The following is a 27,725-nucleotide window of genomic DNA, read 5'->3' on the forward strand; positions in this document are numbered from 1 at the left end:
AGTCAGGGAGGGAAGGGGAGAGAGAGAAAAAATCTCTGTTCTTTTCCTCTCAGTTCCATCAAAACATTCCTAATCACCTCCATTTTTTACCTCAAAGTTATTTTTTAATTTATCCTGTGATACAAAGGGCAATTTTCATTTCAAAATAACTCTTAACAGCACTGAAAGTTATCATGTTTGTTTAGGCTATAAATCTACCATTAAGCAACTTAATCACATATGAGACTTCCCTTTCAGAAGTACAAGCCAAAATACTTTTTCCAGGGGTCTCCATACTTGTATGGCTCAGATCACCCCACCCATATCATGTGGATGACCAGGCCAGGATTCCTCGCCATATCACCTCTCCACCTAGGGATAAGGTGTGGAGATTAAAATTGTCAGTCTGCAAGAAAAAAACCACCAAGGCAGAGCTCTGAACCAATGGCACTTTATTAAAGGTCTAGGGTCTCCTCTAATGAAGTGAACTTCAGATCTTCCTCATGATCTGAGATGTTCCCTTCTTCCAAAACGTTTTTAATATGGTTTGGTACCCAAATATTCAAAAGAGGTATGGTAATATACAGAATTTCACTGATTAATAGACCTTGCTTTTGAGGACTAAAAATGTTATATAAGCAGGGGTGAGGTCACAGGTTGGACAAGAGAGAATGGTCTAGAGATACAAAAATAAGTTAAGGGACTTTCCAAAGAATCAAGGCATCTATGTTGGATATGGAATTTGAGTAAAATAGGATGGTGATATCTTTTTAAGCATTCTTGTTGTTCCACAACTGAGCTTTATAATCGGTAAACAAATTGTGAACATTACATTTAAGTCTGAGACTCACTAAGGGCCTGTTATAAGAACCTATCTGTTATGGGCCAGAACTCTGAACTGAAGGCCTCTAAGAAAGCTGCCCAACCCCAGGCAAGGAGACAGTAAAGGATTTGGACTTTAATTGTTCTTGTGGTGTTTTTGTTCTTGTGTTGGCTGTTCGTGTGGTGATTATAGAACTAAAATGAAGGCTGCTCCCAAGACTCCCAGAGAGCCCCAAGCAACAAAATGTAATGTTCTCTAGTTCAGTTTTCTTGGGGTATCTGGAGGCAGCCTTCATTTCAGTTCAGTAATCACCACACGAGTAGCCAGGGGTTAATGTCCAAATCATTTATTATCTCTTTCAAAGTCTTGTGTCCTTTCCTAGGCCCTAGTTAGCTTTCTTAAAGGCCTATCTCTCTCCTTGGTTCTGAGAGCTTGAGCTCCTGCCTGTCTTCTCTGCCTCTGAATAAATCCTGGCTAAGGCTCCTAGCTTATATCCTCTACACTGAGTATAAACCAATCATTTTATCACTAGGAAGCCATTATTGATTGTAAGATTAAATCTATCATACTGAACCATGCTAAACTAGATAACTATTGTCTCTATCGATTCCACTGACTTAGCACCTTGTAAGAATCCTTTGTTTCAAGTTCAGAGTTCTGGCCCATAACACCTGTCTTATCTAATTATTCCTATATGATTTATGTAAAATATCAAACTGATTAATAGTGATTAGAATAGAGTAGGGGCCTAAATAAAACTCCTTCCTCCCTTTCTTTCCCCTCCTCTCCCACATCTGTTGTGATGTTTAGACTTGCAAAGTCTACACTAGGTTTCTCAAGTATCCTAGACCTTTGACCCTTGCCTCTTGAGTTCTTAAATGTTGCCTTTTTATTTCATTTAATTTAAAATTTTATTTTTCCCCAATTACAAAGCAATTTTTAACATTTAAAAAAATTTTAAATATCATACTCTTACCTACAGTCCTTGTGGCCTGGCCATTTTCTCTTAAGATGATGTTTTTACTTGAACAGAATTGTTTTCTTACAGGATTACTTTGGGGACTTCTCCTAACACACTGTGTTTAGTGTTTTATTCTTTTTCCTGGTATGACTTTTCCTATTCCTTTAACGATTCAGATAGATTTACTGGAGTTTGCGTTGGCTTCCCTGGTGCAAATCCTCTCCCAAATTCTAGTTGTTTCTTGTCTTTTTGTGTGTAGAATGCAGGAGCTTCTTATATGGCTTGGTTTTCTTTTGTTGTTGTTGGTGGAATTCTGGATTCTAGTATCTTTTATATTGCTATCTTAGCCAGATATGTTAGTTGAATTGTACTGGCAATTTTCTCAATGGGGAAATATTTCTGACTTAGTTCCCTCCAGACAAAAGCAAGAGATGGGCAAGATTTGGCCCAAGATGATCCCTGATTTTTTCCTACCCTAGAATCATTCTGCATTTAAGTGCCTACTATGTGGCAGATGTGGTACTAAGTACCAGAGGCACTAAAAATGATACTCTATCCCACTCATAATTATTATGTGGTACTCATGAACTACTTGCATATTCAAAATAAGTGTTTCAGTGCTTAATGCATTTTGCATTAAGTATGATTTCATTACTGTTGTTTATGAATGAAATGCTGTTACTGTTGCATTATTAATATAGTAGAAAACAAGTTCTAAAACGTGCCTTGCCTGCTTTCCCATTAATTTAATTGTTCTATGTTCTAAATGCTGTTTCTAGTCAAACTTAAGGTACAAAGATATTTTTTTCCTGGGTTAGAAGTAATAAAGGGCTGAAGAAAAAGAAATCTGTTGTGATGTTTAGACTTGCAAAGTCTACACTAGGTTTCTCAAGTATCCTAGACCTTTGACCCTTGCCTCTTGAGTTCTTAAATGTTGCCTTTTTATTTCATTTAATTTAAAATTTTATTTTTCCCCAATTACAAAGCAATTTTTAACATTTAAAAAAATTTTAAGTTCCAAATTCTCCCCCTCTCTCATTGAGAAGGCAAGCAATTTGATATACATGTGCATTGTACACACACACTTGCAAAGCATATTTTTGCAAAACAAAAAACGAAACAAGAAAAATAAAGAAAAAGAAAAATGTCTTGATCTGCATTCAGACTCTATCTGTTCTTTCTCTGGAGATGGATAACATTTTTCTTCATAGGTCCATTAGAATTATCTTGGATCATTGTGTTGCTGAAAATAGGTAAGTTACAAATAGTTGATCATTATACAATATTGCTGTTACTGTATAAAATGTTCTCCTAGCTCTGCTCATTTTACTGTGTATCAGTTCATGTAAGTGTTCAGATTTTTCTGAGAGCACCCTGCTCATTACGTCTTATAGTATTCCATGACAATCATATGTAACAACTTGTTCAATCCTTCCCCAAATGATAGACATCTCAATTTGCCATTTTTTTCCACCACTAAAAGAGCTGCTATAAATATTTTTTAATATCTAGGTCCTTTTTCTTTTTTTTTTCTTTGAGATATCGAACTAATATTGGTATTGTTTGGTCAGAGGGTTTGCATGGTTTTATTGCCCTTTGGGCATAGTTCCAAACTGCTCTCAGAATGGTTGAATTGGTATTCAGCTTTACCAACAGTGCATTAGGGTCAGTTTTCCTACAAACCTACATTTGTCATTTTCCTTTTCTGTCATATAAATTAATCTGATAGGTATGGAGTAGTAACTCATAAATGCTTTCATTTTAAACTTCTCTAATCAATAGTAATTTAGAGGGTTTTTTTTTTATGATTGTAGATAGCTTTGATTACTTCATCTGAAAACTGCCTGTTCATATCTTGTAACCATTTATCAATTGAAGAATCACTCTTATTTTTATAAGTTTGACTCAGTTCTCTATATATTTGAGAAATGAGGTCTTTATAAGTTGTAATTTTTTTAAGTTATGATTTCCCTCTATTTTATTTTACCCCTGTTTATTCAATCCTCTTATCTGCTTTCACCCTGTTCATTCTCAAAAGTGTTTTAATCTGGCTTTTATTTCCTTCAATTTACTTTCTCTTCTATAAGTCACCCCCCCCCTTTCTCTTATGCTTTTCCCCTCCTACAAAAATATGAAGTAGGAGTATGATAAGATAGCTTTAAAATTTATTTATTTATTTTTTTAATAATTATAACTTTTTATTGACAGAACCCATGCCTGGGTAATTTTTTATAACATTATCCCTTGCACTCACTTCTGTTCCTACTTTTCCCCTCCCTCCCTCCACCCCCTCCCCCAGATGGCAAGCAGTCCTATACATATTAGATATGTCACAGTATATCCTAGATACAATATATGTTTGCAGAACCGAAACAGTTCTCTTGTTGCACAGAAGAATTGGATTCAGAAAGTAAAAATAACCTGGGTAGAAAAACCAAAATGCAAACAGTTTACATTCATTTCCCAGTGTTCTTTCTTGGGTGTAGCTGCTTTTGTCCATCATTGATCAATTGAAACTGAGTTAGATCTTCTATTTGTCAAAGAAATCCACTTCCATCAGAATATATCCTCATACAGTATCGTTGTTGAAGTATTTCTGCTCATTTCACTCAGCATCAGTTCATGTAAATCTCTCCAAGCCTCTCTGTATTCATCCTGCTGGTCATTTCTTACAGAACAATAATATTCCATAACATTCATATACCACAATTTACCACCATTCTTCAATTGATGGGCATCCATTCATTTTCCAGTTTCTATCCACTACAAACAGGGCTGCCACAAACATTTTGGCACATACAGGTCCCTTTCCCTTCTTTAGTATCTCTTTGGGGTATAAGTCCAGTAGTAACACTGCTGGGTCAAAGGGTATGCACATCTTGATACCTTTTTGGGCATAATTCCAGATTGCTCACCAGAATGGTTGGATTCGTTCACAACTCCACCAACAATGCATCAATGTCCCAGTTTTCCCACATCCCCTCCAACATTCATCATTATTTTTTCCTGTCATTTAGCCAGTCTGATAGGTGTGTAGCGGTATCTCAGAGTTGTCTTAATTTGCATTTCTCTGATTAATAATGACTTGGAGCATCTTTTCATATGGCTAGAAATAGTTTCAATTTCATCATCTGAAAATTGTCTGTTTATATCCTTTGACCATTTATCAATTGCAGAATGGCTTGATTTCTTATAAATTAGAGTCAATTCTCTATATATTTTGGAAATGAGGCCTTTATCAGAACCTTTAACTGTGAAAATGTTTTCCCAGTTTGTTGCTTCCCTTCTAATCTTGTTCGCATTAGTTTTGTTTGTACAAAGACTTTTTAATTTGATGTAATCAAGATTTCCTATTTTGTGATACATAATGATCTCTAGTTCATCTTTGGTCACAAATTTCTTCCTCCTCCACAAGTCTGAGAGAGAAACTATCCTATGTTCCTCTAATTTATTTATAATCTCGTTCTTTATGCCTAAATCATGGACCCATTTTGATCTTATCTTGGTATACGGTGTTAAGTGTGGGTCCATGCCTAATTTCTGCCATACTAATTTCCAGTTTTCCCAGCAGTTTTTGTCAAATAATGAATTCTTATCCCAAAAGTCAGGATCTTTGGGTTTGTCAAACACTAGATTGTTATAGTTGACTATTTTGTCTTATGAACCTAACCTATCCCACTGATCAACTAATCTATTTCTTAGCCAATACCAAATGGTTTTGGTGATGGCTGCTTTATAATATAGTTTTAGATCAGGTACAGCGAGGCCACCTTCATTTGATTTTTTTTTCCATTAATTCCTTTGAGAATTCTCAACCTTTTGTTCTTCCATATGAATTTTGTTGTTATTTTTTCTAGCTCAGCAAAATAGTTTTTTGGGAGTCTGATTGGTATAGCACTAAATAAATAGATTAGTTTAGGTAGTATTGCCATCTTTATTATATTCGCTCGACCTATCCAAGAGCACTTAATATTTTTCCAATTGATTAGATTTGACTTTATTTGTGTGGAAAGTGTTTTGTAATTTTGCTCATATAATTCCTGACTTTCCTTCGGTAGATAGATTCCCAAATATTTTATGCTATCAACAGTTATTTTGAATGGAATTTCTCTTTGTATCCTTTGCTGTTGGATTTTGTTGGTGATGTGGATTTATGGGGATTTATTTTGTATCCTGTAACTTTGCCAAAGTTATGAATTATTTCTAATAGCTTTTTAGTAGTATCTCTGGGGTTCTCTAAGTATACCATCATATCATCAGCAAAGAGTGATAGTTTGGTTTCCTCATTACCTACTCTAATTCCTTTAATCTCTTTCTCGACTCTTATTGCCGAGTCTAGTGTTTCTAATACAATATTGAATAATAATGGTGATTGTGGGCAACCTTGCTTCACTCCAGATCTTACTGGAAAAGGTTCCAGTTTTTCCCCATTGCATATGCTTACTGACGGTTTTAAATATATGCTCCTGACTATTTTAAGGAAAAGTCCATTATTCCTATCCTCTCAAGTGTTTTTATTAGGAATGGATGTTGGATTTTATCAAATGCTTTTTCTGCATCTATTGAGATGATCATATGGGTTTTGTTAGTTTGGTTGTTGATATAGTCAATTATGCTAATAGTTTTCCTAATATTGAACCAGGCCTGCATTCCTGGTATAAATCCTACTTGGTCATAATGTATTATCCTGGGGATGCTTTTTTGTAATCTTTTTACTAATATTTTATTTAAGATTTTAGCATCAATATTCATTAGGGAGATTGGTCTATAATTTTCTTTCTCTCTCTTCAACCTATCTGATTTAGGTAGTAGTAGTACTATGTGTCATAAAAGGAATTTGGTAGGACTCCTTCAATCCCTATTTTTTCAAATAATTTATATAGCACTGGAGTTAATTGTTCTTTAATTGTTTGGTAGAATTCACATGTAAATCCATCTGGTCCTGGGGATTTTTTCTTAGGGAGTTGGTTAATAGCTTGTTCTATTTCTTTTTCTAAAATGGGACTGTTTAGTCTATTTACTTCTTCCTCTGTTAATCTGGGCAAGGTATCTTTTTGAAGGTATTCTTCCATTACATTTAAGTTGTCAAATTTATTGGCATAAAGTTGGGCAAAGTAGCTCCTCATTATTGCTCTAATTTCCTCTTTGTTAGTGGCGAGTTCTCCCTTTTCATTTTTAAGACTAACAATTTGATTTTCCTCTTTTCTTTTTTAATCAAATTTACTAAGGATTTGTCTATTTTGTTGGTTTTTTCATAGAACCAACTCTTAGTTTTATTAATTAATTCAATAGTTTTTTTTTTACTTTCAGTTTTATTGATCTCTCCTTTTATTTTTAGAATTTCAAGTTTAGTGTTTGACTGGGGGTTTTTAATTTGTTCCTTTTCTAGCATTTTTAGTTGCAAACCCAATTCATTGACCTTCTCTGTCTCCATTTTATGCAAGTAGACCTCTAGAGATATGAAATTTCCCCTTATTACCACTTTGGCTGCATCCCACACATTTTGGTATGATGTCTCATTATTGTCATTTTCTTGGGTGAAGTTATTAATTATGTCTATGATTTGCTGTTTCACCCAATCATTCTTTAGTATGAGATTATTTAGTTTCCAATTATTTTTTGGTCTATTTGCCCCTAACTTTTTGTTGAATGTAGTTTTTATTGCATTGTGATCTGCAAAGGATGCATTTACTATTACTGTTTTCCTGCATTTAATTTGAGATCTTTATATCCTTACATATGCTCAATTTTTGAATAGGTTCCATGAACTGCTGAGAGAAAGTATACTCCTTTCTGTCTCCAGTTAGTTTTCTCCAGAGATCTATCATACTTAACTTTTCTAGTATTCTATTTACCTCTTTGACTTCTTTCTTATTTATTTTGTGGTTTTATCTAATTCTGAGAATGCAAGGTTGAGATCTCCCATTATTATAGTTTTGCTGTCTATTTCTTCTTGCAATTCTCTTAATTTCTCTTTTAAGAATTTAGATGCTACACCACTTGGTGCATATATGTTTAATATTGATATTGCTTCATTATCTATGCTACCCTTTAACAAGATATAGTGCCCTTCCTTATTTCTTTTAATTAGATCATTTTTTGCTTTTGCTTGATCTGAGATCAATATGGCTACCCCTGCTTTTTTGACTTCACCTGAAGCATAGATTCTGCTCCAACCTTATACCTTTACTTTGCTTGTATCTCCCTGCTTCAGTTGTGTTTCCTGTAAACAACATATTGTAGGATTCTGGCTTTTAATTCATTCTGCTAACCGCTTCCTCTTTATGGAGGAGTTTATTCCATTCACATTTATGGTTAAAATTACCAATTCTGTATTACTTGCCATTTTGTTAACCCTTGTTTATGCTTTTCTTCCTTCCTTCCCCCTTACCCCCCTCCCCAGTATTAAACTTGAGAGCACCACTTGCTTCTCACAGCCCTCCCTTTTTAGTATCCTTCCCCTTGCCTCAGAGTTCTTCCCCTTTTCTTAACCCTTTTCCTCACAATTTCTGTATTCCCTTCCACTTAGTTTATTCCTTCCCTTTTCACTTTTCCCTTCCCACTTTTCAATGAGGTGGGAGAAGTTTCACCATAAATCGAATATGTCTAAAATTTTTCCCTTTAAGCCAATTCTGATGGCAGTAAGACACACACTATATTCATCCCCCTCCATTCTTTCTCTCAGATATAATAGGTTTCCTTTGCCTCTTCATGAGATGTAGTACCCCCCCACTTTACCCTTTTTCTGGTACAATTTCCTTTTCACCTCCAGTTTCTTGAACAAGGTATACATGTATTCGTTATATATCTTTATAGCAGAAATATAATTCCTAAGATTTCTTTTTACCTTTTTACGTTTCTCTTGAGTTCTATATTTGTAGATCAAACTTTTTGTTAAGTTCTTGTTCTTTCATCAAAAATAGGTGAAATTCGCTTATTTTGATGAATGTCCATCTTCTTCCCTGGAAAAAGATGCTCATTCTGGCTGGGTAAGTTATTTTTGGTTGCATACCAAGTTCCTTAGCCTTTTGGAATATCACATTTCAGGCCCTTCGATCCTTTAATGTGGATGCTGCTAGATCCTGGGTAATCCTTAGTGTGGCTCCTCTATATTTGAATTGGTTTTTTTCTAGCTGCTTGCAGTATTTTTTTCCTTTGTCTGATAGTTCTGGCATTTGGCCACTATATTTCTTGGTGTTTTGATTTTAGGATCCCTTTCAGTAGGTGATCGATGAATTCTTTCAATGTCTATTTTACCCTCTGTTTCTATGACTTCTGGGCAGTTTTCTTTGATAATTTCCTGGAAAATAATGTCCAGGCTCTTTTTTTCATCATATTTTTCCGGGAGTCCAATAATTCTCAGATGTCTCTTCTAGATCTATTTTCCACGTCTGTTGTTTTCCCAGGAAGGTATTTGACATTTTTTTGATTTTCATTTTTTTGGTTTTGCTTGACTGATTCTTTTGTCTCCTCGAGTCATTCAATTCCATTTGTTCAATTCTGATTTTCAATGAAGTATTTTCTTCACTCACTTTTAAAATTTTTTTTTCTAATTGTCCAATTGTATTTTTAAGTGGGTTGTTTTGTTCTATGGAATTTTTTTCCATTTCGCCAATTTCATTTTTTAGAGAGCTATTTTCTGTTTCCAGTTCACTAATTCTGTTTTTCAAGGATTTGATTTCTTTATCCACTCTGTCTTTAAATGAGTGGTATGACTTCTCCAGACTCTCTTGCCAAGCCTCCCTCTCCTTTTCCCATTTTTCTTCTAGCTCTCTTGTGAGAGCCTTTTTAATTTCTTCTATGAGATTCATCTGTGCTAAGGAACAGATGATCTCCTCCTTTGGGGATTCACCTGGAGACAGTCTGTTTTTAGTCTCCTTGGGGTTTAGAGTCTGCTCTCTATCCATATAGAAGCTATCAATGGTTAAGGTCCATTTAAATTTTTTGCTCATTTTGTCAGGGAAGAATCAAAGAAGACAAACTAGCAAAAAACAAAACAAAACAAAACAAATGGACTCTGTTTTTTTGGGGGGAGCTGGCTGGTGTTACTGAGCTTTCTCTACAGATTGTGGGGGACAGCAGCAAGGCACTAGCAGGACAGCAATGGCTGTGCTTCCCCTGCACCCTGACACTCTGAGAGTGTGCTGAGACACTTTGGGGGGGGGGGTGGCTGTTCGGGGTTGTATTTTTCACCCCCTGTGTTTTTAGCTTCTCTGCTTGTCTGCTGGCTTGCTGTCAGGGCAAAGTATCCAATACTGTAGCAAAGCTCTCCCCACAGAGATGGCTGAGATCACACCCCTCCCGCTCTGGTCTGCTCAGTGTGAGCTGCCTGCCGTGCTCTCCCTGTCGCTACCTGCCTTCAGCCTGCACCCAATCTAAAATCGTCCCCGCCCTTGAGCAAAAACAGACCTTTCCTGGCGAATTTCAAGGATATCTCTTGGTAATTATTTGTGGGTTTTTTTTCAGTCAAGCCTTAATTCAGAGGCTTTTCATGAAATGAATTCTGAGAGAAAACGGGGAGCTTATGCAGATGTGTGGCTACTCTCCTCCATCTTGGCCAGAAGTCGATAAGATAGCTTTCTGCACCAAATTGAATGTGTATGTTATTCCTCTTTGAGCTAATGCTGATAAGGTTCATGTGCTTCTCCCCCCCCCCCCCCGCCCCCATTGTCCTCTTCAATATAAAAACTCTTTTGTATCTCTTATGCCAGATAATTTATTCCATTCTACTTTTCCCTTTCCCCTTCTCCCAGTACATTTTTCTTTTTCATCCCTTAATTTTATTTTTTGGGTAATCATCCCATCATATTCAACTCATACCTGTGCTCTCTGTCTATGCATACTCCTAATGAGAAAAAACTTTAAAGTTACAAGTGTCATTTTCCTCATATAGGAATGTAAACAAGTTTGACCTTAATGGATTCCTTATGATTTGTCTTTCCTGTTATTCTTTTTATGTGTCTTTTGAGTCTTGTATTTAAAAGTCAGATTTTCTGTCCAGATCTGGTCTTTTCATCAGGAGTGTTTGGAAGTTCTCTATTTCATTGACTATCTAATTTCCCCCCAAAAGGTTTATATTCATTTTCTCTAGGTAGTTGATTCTTGGTTGTAGTCCTCACTCCTCTGCCCTCCAAAATATCATATTCAAAGGCTTTCTTATGTTATCCTGACTGTGATTCCATGTTATTTAGATTGTTTCTTTCTGGCTGCTTGTATTATTTTTTCCTTTGATCTAGGAGCTCTGGAATTTGGCTGTAATATTCCTGGGAGTTCTTATTTTGCTCTTTCAGGAGGTGATTAGTGGATTTTTTCAATTTTTATTTTACTTTCTGGTTTTGGAATATCAGGGGAGTTTTCCATGATAAATTGTTGAAAGGTGATGTCTAGGCTCTTTTTTTCAATCATGACTTTCAGGGAGTCCAATAATTCTCAAATAATCTCTCTTATTTAATTGTTTATGTGAGAATTAATTGCTTGGATATGGAAAAGAAATGATTGTTGGACATGAGAGTTTGAAAGGGAGATAAGGGGGTGGGGGAGAAGGAGGCTTTCTTTGTAGCTGTAAGATTTGTCACATAAACTAAAGAGGTAGAGCCAAAGAATCAATCAACAAGAATTCATTAAGGGCTACTATATGCCAGGAATTGTGCTATATTTAAGGGCTGCAAAGAGAAAAATGAATGTTAAGGGTGATGAACAGTGAGATGATTGATCATGCATGTGTCCCTCCCATATCAGTCAGTATCTTTGAGACCTGTTATGGACTTGTGTACTCAGAAGATGAAAATTTGAGCAAGTGATACATTGATCCAATACAAAAAGAAAAAGGTAAAATGAAATTACACTGATACATAGAAATATTGAAGAACCTTAGTTAGAAGATCCTTAATAGGTCTACCACCTAGTAAAATATGTACTTGAAGAGCCTTCCCCTCATATTCCCGAAAAAGCCTTTCTTTGAAGACCCCCCAGGGAGGGGAAGCCCCTGACCAAAGCCACCAATTTATCTTGACTCAGTTTCATTGGATAAGATTCATCCCAATATTCTAGAGTATGAGACAGTGGAATTCTTTGAGAATTCCAACTGTCATCCAGTATATTATTCCTCTTAGTTTCTAAGCATCTGCAAATTTGACAAGCCTGCCATCTCTGTCATAGTCATTGATCAAAAATTTAAATATCATTTAAAGAGAGGTGTAGTCAAGATAGCAAGCTCCCCTCCATAAAACTCCAGGCAGATATAGAAAATGCACCAGAGTGATTTTTGTTGGATTCCATAAATCCTGTTGGAACTCAGAAAAAGTCACAATGGCTTTTAAAAAGTCATTTGTGCATCCCAACTTGATACAGAGAGACAGATACTGCAGAGTTGGGCCAGTAGACGACTGAGTACTGTAGCACGGAGAAAATGTATGAGGGCAAGATCTCAACATATTGGAACCAAACCTCTTTACCTAAGGGCTGGCCCTTGAATATAGAGGGAGACAGAATTTTATACATTAAAAACAATCAAATAAGGACAGTTTAAAGGAAACTGCAACATTAGGTAATCTGACATCTAATTGGCTTTCATCCAATCTTTCATCCTAATCTTTCATATTAGGGATTTTCCAAGATGGGAAGGGGAGAACAAACAGGTATAATTTCCTAAATTCAAAAATGTCCCACTATCTTCAAGTGTTTGTAAACAATCAAGGGAACATGGAAATAATAACTGGTTGACTCCAGTACGGGGTCAGTTTTCAGACTGTGGGAAAACTTGCATCAGTTTTTGGCTCACACTGGGTTTCTGGTTTTGGTTAAGTGTCTCTAACTATCAAGAAGCAGCTTCCTATTTATATGGGGCCACCTCCTAGTTATATGGTGCCAGGTTCAAACAGTAGAATAAGGTTTTCTCTCAATTCCTACAGTTCAATAAACTTTTGTCACAGAATAGAATCTGGACTAGATTTATAATTGAATAGAAAGTAAGCTAGATTCAGAATTGAATCACAAGATAGTCAGTGTGGTTCCTTCATTTCCCACAACTGACCATTTGCTGTCCTGATCACCTCAATTCCTTCAATACCAGGGCACTGCAAGTGGGAAACTTGTGAACTGGCATCTTTGTCACCCACTATCCAGTTCTGAGTCACAGATCCAGAGAAGACTGAGAAGGGGACTTCTAGAGGGGAGCAGCATTCTTGGATAGGGAGTTCTTGGGCTGTGTATCTAGAACTGAGGAAGTTCAGAAGCCAGCAACTGCATATTGTGTGGCTCAGACCCCCAGATATATGTAGAGTAGGTCTTGCTTAAAACATCCAGCTCAGCCTACAAAGGAATAATTGGGGCAGCAATCTTAAATCAAAGGTCATTAATATAATGTTTGATAGAAGCTAAATCTACCCTATTCTTCTTCAGACCCAAACCAGGTCAGGAATTTGCAGAGATCTGATGGGGATGAGGAAGGAGGCAATCAGATTTTGCCCTATATCAGACCACTTTGGGGTCATTGAAAGGCTATAGGTTCTTAGCCTGTCCCTGAGATCCTGGAGTGACATAATACTCAACAGCCCAAGAAAATAGAAATAGGACTGACCCAGGCCTTCCCTATAGAAGTGCACTGAATGCAGTCCTAACATCATACTCAAAGTGAGAAAGTAGGCTAGAAGAACGAGGGGAGGAAAAAGTATTGTATAAACAACTATAATGGTAGGGAAGCTCAAAATAGAAACCCACCAGAAATGAATTATTCCAAAACATCTACAAACAAAAAGGTAAAAAAAATCAACTTGGACACAAATGCAACTAGAATTCATGGAAGAAATGAAACAAACTTTAAAAAAGAGAATATTTTAAAAAGTAGAATGAAGTTTCTCAAAAATATAGAGAGCTGAGTCAAATTTATAAGAATACAAGTCATTGCCCAATTGATAAATGGTCAAAGGAGATAAACATGTAGTTTTCAGATGAAGAAATTAAAGCTATCTATAATAATGTAAAATGTTCTAAATCATTATTGATTAGAGAAATACAAATTAAAACAACTCACACCTATCAAATTGGGTAATATGACAGAAAAAGAAAATGATAACTGTTGGAGAAGATGTGGGAAAATTGGGACAGTAATGCATTGTTGGTGGAGTTTTAAACTGATTCCAACCATTTTGGAGAGCAATTTGGAACTATGCCCAAAGGGCTATCAAACTGTGCATACCCTTTGATACAGCAATACCACTACTAGGTCTGTAATCCAAAGAGATCATTAAAAAAAGGTGAAAGACCTGCATGTACAGAAATATTTATAGCAGCTCTTTTTGTGGTAGCAAAGAATTGGAAATTGAAGGGATTTCCATAAATTTGGGAATGGATGAATAAGTTGTGGTATATGAATATAATAGAAAACTATTGTATTAAAAAAGTGACCAGGCAGATTTCAATACATGAAAGGATGCTGAGTAAAGGGAGTAGCACCAGGATAACATTGTACACAGTAATAGTAACATTGTACAGTGATCAACTGTGATAAACTTAGCTCTCCTCAAATGATCCAAGACAATTGCAAAAGACTCATTATGGAAAATGTTATCCACATCCAGAAATTGAACTGATGGGGTCTGAATGCAGATTGAAGCATACTATATTTACTTTTTTGGTGTTTTTTTTTCTTTTTGTTCTGTTTCTTCTTTCACAACATGGTTAATGTGGAAATGTTTTACTTTGTTGCACATGTATAATCTATATCAAATTGCTTGCCAGCTTGAGGGAGGAGAAGAGGAGGAAGGGAGAAAAACTTGGAACTCAAAATCTTTCAAAAATGAATGTTGAAAATTGTCTTTACATGTAGTAGTAGTAAAAAAAAATGCTGTAAAATGAAATGAAAGCACTTGAGGACAAAATTGGAGAAAATTTGGAAAAGAAAAAGAAATGAGAGCTATGGAAAAAAGAATTGGAAAGGGGACTTGTACTGGGACTTGGCATAAGAGATACAAAACATTGCTCAAGCAACAAATATCCTGAAAATTAGGATGTACCAAATAGAAACCAGTGACTATGAATGACTTTGACTTTCTATGAGGAAACTAGAAATATCAAAACAAAGTCAAAAGATTGGGAAAAAAGAAAATTTAAGATAGCAAAATCATCTGACTTGAAGAACAGATGGAAGAGAAAAAAAATTAAGAAACATTAAACTATCTGAGCACCATGAATCTCAACATAATGTTTCAAGAAATATTATTTCAAGAAATCTTAAAATGCTCAAATTTCATAGAACCAGAGGGCAAAATAGTAATAGGAATAATTCACTGGTCACCTCATGAAAGAAATCCCAGAATAAAAACCCCTAAGGAGCTTTATATATCCAAAATCCAGAACTTCCAGGTTAAAGAAAAGATTTTTCAAGGAGACAGAAAAAGAAATCAAGTGCCAAAGTACTACCTCAGAGTCAGGCTCACACTTAATTTATCAGCCACCATTCTAAAGGAGCAGAGAGTTTGGAATATGACATTCCAGAAGGAAAAAGATATGAACTTACAACCAGGAATAACTTACCGGAAAAATGAATCTTTAATGAAATAGATGACTTTTTAGCAATTTTGATGGAAAAAAAGCCAGAGCTGTATAGAAACTTTGAAATTCAAACATAGGAGTAAAAAGAAACATAAAAAGGTAAACATGAATGAACTATGATAAGGGAACAAACAATGATAAATTGTTTAGTGAGATATGAATATTTTCTCTGAACTCTGTCATCAGAGATCATTGAGGGAGTCCAATTATACAAGGCTTGGGAGGTTCTGTTATGTCTTGATTATCTTAAGAAAAGAATAAAGAGGAAGCGAACCACAGTGGGGTATAAATTGGAGAATTGATTAACAAGTTATACAAATGTGATTAAATACTAATATGTTGAATTCATATTAGTATAATGACCAAACATGATTCTAGAGGATTAATGATGAAACATGCTACTCAAAAAGTATTGATTACTTTGATTTAATTTGATTATAGAATTAAACTCCTTTCTTTAGGAAAAGCTAGCCCTAACAGCTAAACCAGACTAACAGTCTCTCTTTTTTTAAGCTTTTTATTTTTAAAACATATGCACGGATAATTTTCCAACATTGATATTTGTATAGCCCAGTGTTTCAGATTTTCCTCTCCTTCCCCCCACTCCCTCCCCTAGATGACAAGTAATCCAATATATGTTATACATGTTAAAATATATAAATAGTCTCTTAAGTTTAGGTTATAAATGGATATAGTGAATAGGTAGATTGATAAGACTTTATCATTTATTAGCAGAGAATTTAGAAAAATAATGGGAACACAACTCTGTAGTTACATGTCTTCTTTCCATAAAATTGAGTGCTGTACTCAGTTGAAATTATGTTCCCATCCTTTCCTCATTCTTATTCATTGTAATTATGAAACTCAGGCCCTCTTGCTCTGACTAAATGTGCAGACTGATCAACAAAAAATATATCACACAAAATGTACTGGTAAACTAACATGAAGGCAGCAAAAAATTTTTAAAAGGCTTTAAGTAAGTCACATTAAATACAATACCCAGAAAAATTATCAGGCCAGTTTTAAAAAGAAAATATTAATAAAAGTACTCAGTATGTTATAATAACCTTCCAAGTAATTTGAAGAAAAAGGAAAATGCTTTCTCTAAATTCACTCATTATTGCACATTCACATCCCCTCTGGCACAATTGTTATCCAAGTATATAATCACTGCAGAAATAAAAAAAAAAAATAAAAGGATGAAAACAAACAACACACATCCAAACATCTCCCCTTGCACATTTGTAATCAATCCATACAAATACATTATGGAATAATCTATTTAGACTTAGACAATGTTTAGCAGACACATTGGCATGCCTCCTTATATTTACATTCAGCACTGATAATATAATTTTACACTGTTCTATAACTAGTCACAAGTTTTTTTTTTTCCTTTGCCAAACATACTCCAAATTTTGCATGTTCATTGTGAACCTTCAGAATTCAAATATAGCACGAGTACCCATATAGTAGATATTCTTAAGGTGAATCTATTAAAACTTAGTTTGGGCTTTATCGTCATTGTTTTATACTTATGTCATTCAATTCCCAAGGATAATACTTCTCAGAGAATGTTTTCCAGCTTTGCAAATCTTTTATATTCCTTGGTGAGTTTACTAAACAGAGATTTAGGCATGTCACATCTGATCCTCACAAACCTCAATACATGATTGAGCTTCAGACATGGGATGGACAGGGAAATGCTGCAGCCTGGAAGCATCAACACTGCAAAGCTTAAACTTTTGGTTGGAGGCCAAAGAATTTAGGAATAGAGGAAGTAGAACATGTAACCAAGACAGACTGCATGGGGTAGGTATGTGTGTGCTGTGTAGCACTCCACCATGCCTGGGAGAAAAGCACAGCATCCACATCCAACTAGGGCAAGTTCTGACCACCCAAAAGTTACTTGGGGCAAATACCTATGCTGGTGAATTGCCCAGTGTGGGAGAAAGCCAAGATGCTTTGAGATCCAGCACCCAAGGTAACACCATCATCAGAGAGGAGGGGAGTCAGGAAGTCAGTGATGAGGAAAATTAAGGGTGAAAAAAGGCTGAAAGCACCAGAGATTTCAGAAAGGAAGCTCAAAGATCTGGAACATATAGAGATAAATTAATAGGAAGAGCATTAACAATAAAAGGAAACATCCTCCAAATCTAGTAAATGAATAAATACTGCAAAGTAAGGGAAAATAATAAAGGATGAATCAGAGGAACTTTTAGAATTTAAGGAAAACATGGAATATACTGTTCCTGAGTAATTCAAAAGAGAAATGAAAATTATAAAAGCAGAATTTATGGCTTGCACAGCAAAAATAATGAGCAGAATAGAAAAACTGGAATCTGCCGTGTCAAGCTTCACTAAAGGAACAAAAGAGAGAACAGTAAACATACAAATTTTGACGACAAAGTATAAAGAGACATTCTAAGGATCATAGGCCTCCCAGAAGAACACAACAGGAAAACAAAAACAAAAACAAAAACCTTCTAATGAAGGAAATAGAACAAAATTTCTCAGAACTTCTACACATAGAAAATGAAATTCTAATTGAAAGAATTCATAGCAGGACCAGAACATTGTACACAGTAAACAAGATTATGTGATGATCAACTGTGATGGACTTGGCTCTTCTCAGCAATGCCGTGTGATCCAAGATGATTTCAATAGATTTGGGATGGAAAATGCCATCCACATCCAGAGAGAGAACTATAGAGAATGAATGCAGATTGAAGCATATATATTTTCATCTTTTTTTCTGGTTTGCTTTCTCTTTTGCTTTTTTCCTTTTGTTCTGATTTTTCTTTCACAACATGACTAATAAGAAAATATGTTTAAAATGATTGTACATGTATAACCTATATATCAGATTGCTTGCTGTCTTGGGGAGGAGGGAGATAAGGGAAAGAGGGAAAAATGTGGAGCTCAAAATCTTATAAAACTGAAATGTTGAAAACTATTTTTACATGTGATTGGAAAAATAAAATACTATTGAGGAAAAAAAAAAAGAATTCACAGATTGACTCCAGAAAAAATAAACAAAAAAGCCAAAAGTAGGCTGTAAACTCCAAGACGCATAGTGGTTCAGTTTAATAATTCAATTCAGAAACAAATTCTGCAAGCCATCAGGAAAAAAACCCTCAACTACAAAGGACATTCTAATAACATGACTTTCATACTCCCTAGAAAAGGAGGAGGGAATGGAATAGCATGTTCCAAAGAGCAGTGGAGTTCAGGATACAGCCCAGGGTGACTTAGCCTGCAAATGTGAGCTTAACCAAATAGAACAAAAGATGGTTATTTGATAATAAAGAAGAGTTTAAAACATATTTAGAAATATAATCGGAATTGAAGAGACCAGTAAAAAATATCTTTCTAAATGTACACATGGAGACAGGGGTGACGGTGGAAATCTGGTAGATGTAACAGTGAAAAGATAAGAACTTTATGGACATACCTTGATGACAGTCTGCCTATGGGGGAATCGATGCCTTTTTTGTGGGACTACATTACAACATGAAAGAGTACATAAAGGCAGGGAGTGAGGCAGAGGAATAATAAGATGTTTTGGAGTCAAATCAAGAGCTAGCAGTTAGAGAAAAGTGACATCTATGGTATAAGGAAACTGGGCGAGGAGGAGGGGTTAAGGAAGAAGACCTTATTTTGGAGGTAGAGAGGTTTCCACTGGTGAATTCTATAGGTGAAGGGAGATGAGCACCTTATACTGGGATAAGGTCCAGGTGATTTGATACTTGAAAAGTCTACTAGTTCTAGGAATCTGGGAGTTGGAGCTCCTGGGGGCAACTGAGACCTGGAAGAGTGGAGAACAATAGATATAGGGAGGATCTTTTGTAGAAAAAAAAAGTCAACCAAATAAAATAGAGACTAGTGATGATTGTATAATCAGGGACATGGGGTGGGGGAGGGGGCCCTCTCATGGGGCAGTGTCCTCTCTGACACTTGAAATAATCGAATTGTTTTGAGAATAAGGCACAAGGAAAGGGGAAATCTAGAGGGTAAGCCCTACGAGAAGGGCAGAAAGCACCTAGAAGGTAAAGCCTAGAATGGATACCTTGGCACCTTTGATTGTATAAAGAATGGCTTAGCAGCCATGGGTCCTAGTCTGAGTTCAGGGGCTTCTTCAGTCTCTGTTCCTTTACCTCCCCCACCGAGACAAGTCTTCCCTATCTCTTGCCCTAGGATTGAGCTTATTGGCAATATCCAGATGAAGGGTTATGGCTGCTGTCGGGGACTTTACTGCCATGGAGCTCATGCTAGATATCGTCTCTTCTTTTGATCAGTGTTCCAGATTGTGGCTTTCCACCCCCAAGCAATGTAATGTATGCCTTTTGTTCCTTGAAGAAAAGTGCTAAAGATTGGAGTCCTGGAGTATAGCCTTTCTTTAAATAGTAAGTTAAAGTGGGGAAAATTCTGAAATTTTGAAGGTGTTGTACCACAATATTCTAGTTTTCTGCATAAATTATAACTTCAAAAATTTGCTGAATAGAGAACATTGGGATCAGTTTTTTAAATCATGCCGACTTCACAGAAGCATTTATGTGTGTGTGATGAAAAACCAACTATTTTAGAAAAAGATTGATATGAAAGCTATAATAGTTATTGATGCTGTAGAGTCAGAAGAATGAAGAATTTTAGAAGATAATTTTCCTCATGAACTGAAAAATGTGAAAGTTGATTTGTCCGATATAAGTATCCCAAATGAAGCCCTATTGACCCATGAAATTGATGTATATAGACAATTATTTTAAATAAATCACAAATTGCCAGAAAATCTGTTGGCAAAGAAAAAGTAGATGAAAGTCTTTTAAATGATTTAGAGGATTGTAATTTGTGGCATACACCCAATGTAGGATATGAAGAAGAAGGAATGAAAATATCTGCAAAAATACTTAATTTCAGCTGTATAAAATATAGAGATAATATTCAATGTAGCCCATGTGATTTGCAGAAATGTTTTCAGCTTTTGTTTTGCACTGTGGAGAGTTATCTTTATATCCTTGCAAGATGTGCAGGTTTTTCTGTAAATTGCTCAGTCATTTAAAGAACACAGACTTAACCACCGAAGCACTTTAGTAAAATGTGATATTTGTAATGATGAGAATGTGTATACTTTATTAGACTTAACAAAACATACAGTTAATCATTGGGTTGTTGGTAATTTTTAATGTGAAAAAGGCAAGTTCTCTACCAAGAATACTGGCACTTTGTTCAGCATATTCATAGACACAATGCGATTCACTATAAACGTAGTAAATGCCATCATATCAGTTTTCACCAAAGGAGAGTTTCAGTAGCATCTCTTTGTTCATTCCGTTGCTTTTCCCTTTAATTGTCAATAGTGTAATTAGAGTGCTGCCAGGAAGGACCAACTTTTAAAACATGTTTTAGCTTTGCACAAAGATCAATTATATGCAAAAGATAAACTGGGAAAGGAAAAAATGTGTGTGGGGGGAAAGGATAGTAAAGATTAGCTGGACTTAAGCTTATATTAAGATAATATAAAATAGGAATATCAAAAAAGACACTGGAGATAAAAGGAGAACAATGGAAATGACAGTAGAAAAAACATACAGGTGCTTTAAAATACTAATAAAATTCAGATTAAATCTGAAGAACAGAGTAATGTATGAGGGCATTTAAATGAAGAAAGGAAGAAATTATACATATTTGAAAAGCAGAGTTAGACGCAAGATGAACCAGAATCAGAAATAAGAAAGCTCTTATCCATCAGTCAGTGTAGTAAACCTGAAGAAAGATCAAATTCTGGCTGTGGATTTTAAAGAGTAAAAAATACTCTGGACCCAGAGTATTGATGATGAAAAATAATAAAATATCAGTTCTATCAACTATAGTGATAAGTTTATGGGGTTCAAGATGGTAGGTAGAAAACAACACATAGTTATAAAAATATTGCTTATCAATAAACTGAATTTATGTTTTCCAGGTATACTGCCAGATATAACAAAGGACAACACTACTGATTTGCAGCGTCATACAGCTGAGACAACTGGATTATCTACAGGTACTGTACTGCATACATCTGATTTAAATAACACAATTTGCACTAATACATTTAATCCATAATTATTTTCTACTTCTCTGTTTGCAGGGAATGCAATATCGGAAAAAACAAAAAGCTGTCTTGGCTCAAGCTAAGAGTAAAAATTTACTCAGACAGTTGGTGCTGAGAAAAGTATACTTCATTTGTCAACAAATTCAGGATTGACAGCAGCTCCTTTGAATTTCATCACTACAGTTAGAATAAGTAATAATGTTGGAGTATGGAAAAGTTGTGTTACTCAAAGTCATCCTCAAATATTGTGAACCACAGTTAAAAACCCAGTTGATTTGGAATCTGTTGAAGTAAATTCTATTGAACCAAAACCACAGCATAGAAAGATGTTGAATAACTCCAGTATTAATGATCTGAACTATATGCCATCCTCTAATCAAGGATCATTACCTTTTCATAATTACTCAAAAATGGACATTTTGGATAACTCATGCAGGATTTCAGTGGCAGCACGTAAAAACTCTGAAGAACCTTCATCAAGCAAAATGGCTATACATCAGTATAGTTCAAGAAATGAACCAGTCATGTCATCAGTGGAGAGTAACACAAATCCAGAACTCCATCAAACATCTCCATCAAAGATTTGTCAAACTTACTGCCCTTCGAACACTAAAGATACTTTTGAACCTTTAAAAAACCATTGTGAAGTTAACACAGAAATTTTAGAAACAGTACAAAATATTGACACACAGAATATTCATGATAATGTAAGTCAAGACTTGGAGATTGTAACTGAGAAATCAGATTGGGAGGATAACTCTTCTGCTGATTCATTCACAATGCCTAAAATCACATCTGTTTTCTCACTTCAGAGTGAACAGGCATCTGATTTTTTGTCACCTGAAGAAAACCAGTTGTTACAAGATGTATTGAAGGAAAAATCAAGTGTGGAAAAAGAGTCTTCTGTAACACCAAATAAAATAATACAACTTCATGATGAGCCACCTTTGAGAAGTGAGGGAAAGAGCAACATAACTGAATGTTTTAAAGGTTCAGAAAGCCCATGCATTTTACCCATTTCAACTAGTAATGTGGGTACTGGCATACATATAAAAGCTCTTGGTGCCAGCAACTGTTCAACAAATACAGAAATAGATTGTGGGAAAGAAAAACAAGTACCATCAACACCAAAAGCTCTGGGAAACATTGAGAAAATACCCAGATTTACTAGTATTGGCACATTCCTGAAAACCCATTCTGATACGATAATAACTCAGCAACTTGTAAAAGACAAATTGCAAGCTACTTCAGAAAATTCTAGTGGCCTAAGTTCTTTTCATGTTCTGAGTCCACCAATAAATTCTGAACCAAAAAAAACAATTTTAGTTCAATCAACTCCTAAAGGGTTTATTTTACCTTTGCATCTTGCTAGCAAATCTGGATTACAACTTGTTTCAGGAAGAAGTCTTTCATCAACTAATCCTCCAGGTATTTATATGACACAAGGTGTATCATCATCTCTCCTTATAAACAAAAAACCTGGAATGATTCTAAGGTTAAGTAGTGGAGTACTTGGAAATGTTGCCAACATCACAGGTGAGAGTTCTCAAGTTTTTGGTGGAGCTGCAGCTAAGGAGCATGACAAAACACCTTCTGTAAGAGCAGAATTGAAAAAGGATAATCCAAATGTAATCCACCCCTCTACTTTTGATACTAGACCTACTGTGACAATTACTTCGGAAAAGAACATGCCATTTAAAGGAACATATATTCTTCGAAGTCCAGCAGAATCTTCGGTGAATAGAATTTCTTCTCAAATTACACTGCCTGAATGTCAAGGCAGTAAGTCATATACCTTGAGTTCAGTGAAACAGCCAAGTGAAACTCAGCCAAAACAGTCTCTTTATGCTCTGTTGCCTGATGGCCGGCAGGCAGTTCTCCTAAGATGTGTTACTCCCAATAAGTCACAAATAGGATCATCTGATTTATTACAGAGTAGCAGTTATGATCTTCAAAATCATCAACCAAAGAAAACTATAGGAACACAGCAAAAAATACTGCTGAAAATAATTAAGAACCCTACTTTTGATAACAGTCAGTCAGTAAAGAGTCCTAAGTCTTCATTACAGTTAGATATAATACAGTCCCATCAAACTCCCGTAGAAAAGGAGAAACAACCAGTCCCTTCAAGTGATACCTTACCCTTAACAGATAGAGTGGTGCCAACAAATGCAACTACCGAAACTTCTACAGCAGTATGCCCCACACCCCCTCAAGAGACAGTATGTACCACCAACCCTCCAGATACACAACCATTAAAGTGTCAAACAGATGGTTTGTTTGGGAGTAGCTTTAGTAACAGAAAATCTACCAGAAGACGGATTTCAAAAATAAAAACTCACAAAAGACATAAATCTTCTGAATCTATGATTAAGTATAAAAATAGGAAGTTTGGACCAAAATGGAGAGGAAATTTCCAGGAATGGCCTAGGAAAAAAGTAATGTTGCATAGGAAGAGTAAAAGAAAAACTAAATCTGAAGATTTTCATGACAAAGACTTTTACAGACCAAGGTTTCCTAAGGACACTGTTAGGACTTTGAGACTTTTTCCTTTTCGTTCTACACAGCTGATTAAATGCCCTAGAAGAAACCAGCCAGTTGTGGTTTTAAACCATCCTGATGCAGATGCTCCAGAAGTGATAAATGTAATGAAAACGATTGCTAAGTTTAAAGGGCATGTACTCAAGGTTTCATTGTCAAAAAGAACAATTCAGGCACTTCTGGAACCAGCATGTTATAACATTTCTAAAGCGAATACTGATGACTTTTCTGCCAAGAGACATGTATTTAAACCTGTGAAAGAAAGATTTGTGTTAAAATTAACACTTAAAAAGACGAGCAAAAATAATTATCAGATTGTGAAAACTACCTCTGATAATACTCTGAAGGCAAAGTTTAACTGCTGGTATTGTGGTAGAATATTTGACAATCAGGATGCTTGGGTGGGACACGGACAGCGACATTTAATGGAAATTACTTGGGATTGGCATATGTTAGAGTAATTTACCTTGATTATTAAAAAATAAAATTAAAAGAAAAAAAAAAAGAATTCAGAGTAAAGAGAGAGACCTGATGATTATAGGGATCAGGAATTAGAGAATAAGGGTTGAGAGTAGACACAGAATAATGATGAGAGTGAGAGAAATCCATTTTGGAAAGTGGCATAAAATATAAATTTAAAAATTAAAGAACAGAAGCCTCAATTTTCAAACATATAGGGAACTGAATTAAACTTATAAAAAGAACCATGCCCCAATTGACAAATGATCAGTAGATATGAACTATGTGCCCAGAGGGCTATAAAATCATGCATATTCTTTGACCTAACCACTACTAGGCATGAATCCCAAAAGAGATTTAAAACAAGGAAAAGGACCTATATGTACAAAAATATTATAGGAGCTCTCTTATCAGGAAAAAAAAAAAGGAAACTGAGGGGATGCCCATCAATTGGAGAATGGCTAAATAAATTGTGGTATGTGATTATGATGAAATATTATTGTTTTATGGGAAATGCTGAGCAGGATATTATCAGAAAAACCTGGAAAGTCCTCCATGAACTCGAACAAAGTGAAATGTACTGTGTACAAAATAATAGCAAAGCTCTGGTATGATCAGCTGTGAATGACTTTGCTATTCTCAGCAATACAGTGATCCACAACTATTCTGAAGGACTTATGAAAAACCTATCCATACCTAGAGAAAGAACTGATTGTGTATGAATACAGATAGAAGCATACTCTCTCTCTTTTTTACTTTATTTTTCTTGAGGGTTTTTTTAAGGGGGGGGGAGATCTATGTTTTCTTTCACAACATGACTTTTATGGAAATGTTTTACAATATTTAACATGCTTTCTTAATGGGGGTTGGGGATGGGGATAAGGGAGAGAATCTGGAACTCAAAGGTTTAAAAACAAATGTTTAAAAATTGTTTTAAATGTAATTGGGAAAAAATAAAAATATTTTTAAAAATTAAGGAACAGAAGGGGGAGAAAAAGAAGGGTCTATTTGACCGAGAGGAAAAAAGATAGAGAAGACATATATAACCAGATAAAAGTAGGAGAGAAAAAAGAACTAAATATACAAAACCCTAGAGGAAAAGGAGTATTAAGCTAGAAGTGAGGATTAGAGATGAAGGAAAAAAAGCCAATAGGAATAGGACCATCTTAGAAAAAGATTAGAGTAAAAGTACTTTTCAGAAACTTTACTTTTTTTAACTTTAAAAAATTAAAGTACTAAAGGAACGTAATACTATGTTTATAGCAGAAAAAAAAATTGAAACTGAAAAGCTTCTGCACAGACAACATTAATGCGTCTAGGATAAGAAGGGAAATAGTTGAATGGAAAGAAATCTGTATAAAATTTCTCTGACTAGGGTTTGATATCCAGGATATATAAACAATTTATACATACATATGTGTATATACATATGCATATACAGGCATATCTCATTATATTGTTCTTTGCTTTATTGTGCTTTGCAGATAGTGCGTTTTGTTTTTTGGGTTTTTTTTTAAACAAATGGAAGGTTTGTGGCATCCTTGTGTTGAGCAAGTCTATCTGCGATATTTTTCCAACAGCATGTGCTCACATTGTATCTTTGTGTCATGTTTTGGTACTCACAATGTTTCAAACTTTTTCATTATTATTATATCTGTTATGAAAATCTGTGATCAGTGATCTTTGATGTTACTATTAGAATTGTTTTGGGGTACCACAGATTGTGTTATATAAGGTGACTTTATTGATAAATGTGTGTGTTCTGACTGCTCCACCTGTAGGCTGTTCCCCTGTCTCTCGGGCCTTCCTACTCCCTGAAACACAACAGTATTGAAGACTATTACATAAAATTAGTTGATAAAGCAGTGGCAAGGTTTGAGAAGATTGACTCCAGTTTTGAAAGAAGTTCTGCTGTGGGTAAAATGCTATCAAATAGCATTTTATGCTACAGAAAATTTCATAAAATTGAGTCTATCTATGCAGTATACCTTGTTCTTGTCTTTATCAGTCAGTAACCACCTAATCAGTCAGCATTCATCAACGCCAAGACCCTCTACCAGCAAAAAGATTACAACCTGTTTAAGGCTCAGATAATGCTTAGCATTTTTTTTAGCAAGAAAGTATTTTTAATTAAGATAAGTACATTTTTAAAAGACATAATACACTTAATAGACTACAGATTAGTGTAGACATAACTTTTAGATGCACAAGGAAACCAAAAAATTCATATGACTGACCTTATGATAATTGCTTTATTGTGGTGGTCTGGAATAAAATCTGCAATATCTCTGAGGTATGCCAGAATATGTATGTGTGCATATATATGTGCACATGCATACACGTGTGTATATACGCATACATATATGTGTGTGTATATAATTAACCATTCTCTAATAGTCAAATGATATATTCTCAAAAGTTCTCAAAGAAGTATTTCACAACTACATGAAAGGATGTTCCAAATCACTAATAATAAGAAATGTGAATCAAAACAATCCCAAGGTTTCACTTCACACCCTGTAAATTGGCAACAATGACAAAAAATGACAAAAGTCAGTGTTGGAGGGGGTGTGGGAAGATAGGCACACTAATACATTGTTAGTAGTACTGTGAAATGGTACAATCATTTTGAAAAACTACTTTGAATCATGCAAATAAAGTGAATAAAATGTTTATATCTTCTGACCCAGAGATTTTATTTCTAGGCATTTACCCCAAGGATGTCACTGACAAGGAGAAAGTCCCTGCCCTGTATACACCCAAATCTTTATAGCAGCACTTTTTCTATTAGTGAAAAATTGGAAACAGTAGATGCCCGTTGTTCAGGGAATAGTTAAATACTCTGTGGTACATAACTGTAATGGAGTATTCATGTGGTAAGATGTCTAGCATGGAAAGATTTTCATGAACTTATGCAGAGTGAAGTCAGCAGAGTCAAGAAAACAATCTATATAGTAACTACAGTGTCAGTGGAAAGAACGACACATCCCCTCACAATAAAAAATAAATGTAAAAAAGTAAATAATAAAATTACAAAGATCAAGAATGACTCAAGAAGAAAATACGAGAATATATACTTAACCTACCCCTTTATGGAGGTGGAAGGACCATGGTTGTCACACACTGCCCATTTTCAGGCCTTTTTCAATGTCCTGATCAAGTATGTTCTTCCCCGCTTTTTTTTTTTTTTCCTCTTTACAAAATGCTATTTGTCACATGGGATGGCTCTCTGGGAGGGGTAGAGGTATACATGGGATATTATGAGGATATGAGAAACTAAAGGTATAACACCCCCCTCCCCCTTAAAATAACAAGCCAGG

At 35.3% G+C, this 27,725-nt stretch overlaps 1 protein-coding gene across 1 annotated transcript; it reads left to right on the forward strand.

Annotated features, from left to right (window-relative positions):
- The first annotated feature begins 19,322 nt into the window (after nucleotides 1-19,322).
- On the forward strand, nucleotides 19,323-27,080 carry LOC127542335 (zinc finger protein 518A-like). The gene is made up of 3 exons (XM_051967822.1): nucleotides 19,323-19,720; nucleotides 21,277-21,354; nucleotides 21,442-27,080. The coding sequence occupies exon 3, from the start codon at nucleotides 21,732-21,734 to the stop codon at nucleotides 24,405-24,407; it is 2,676 nt and encodes an 891-aa protein (XP_051823782.1). The 5' UTR covers nucleotides 19,323-19,720; nucleotides 21,277-21,354; nucleotides 21,442-21,731; the 3' UTR covers nucleotides 24,408-27,080.
- Nucleotides 27,081-27,725: the final 645 nt, after the last annotated feature.

This window comes from Antechinus flavipes, chromosome X (genome assembly GCF_016432865.1).
Source record: "Antechinus flavipes isolate AdamAnt ecotype Samford, QLD, Australia chromosome X, AdamAnt_v2, whole genome shotgun sequence".
In the NCBI taxonomy this organism is placed as follows: Eukaryota; Metazoa; Chordata; class Mammalia; order Dasyuromorphia; family Dasyuridae; genus Antechinus; species Antechinus flavipes.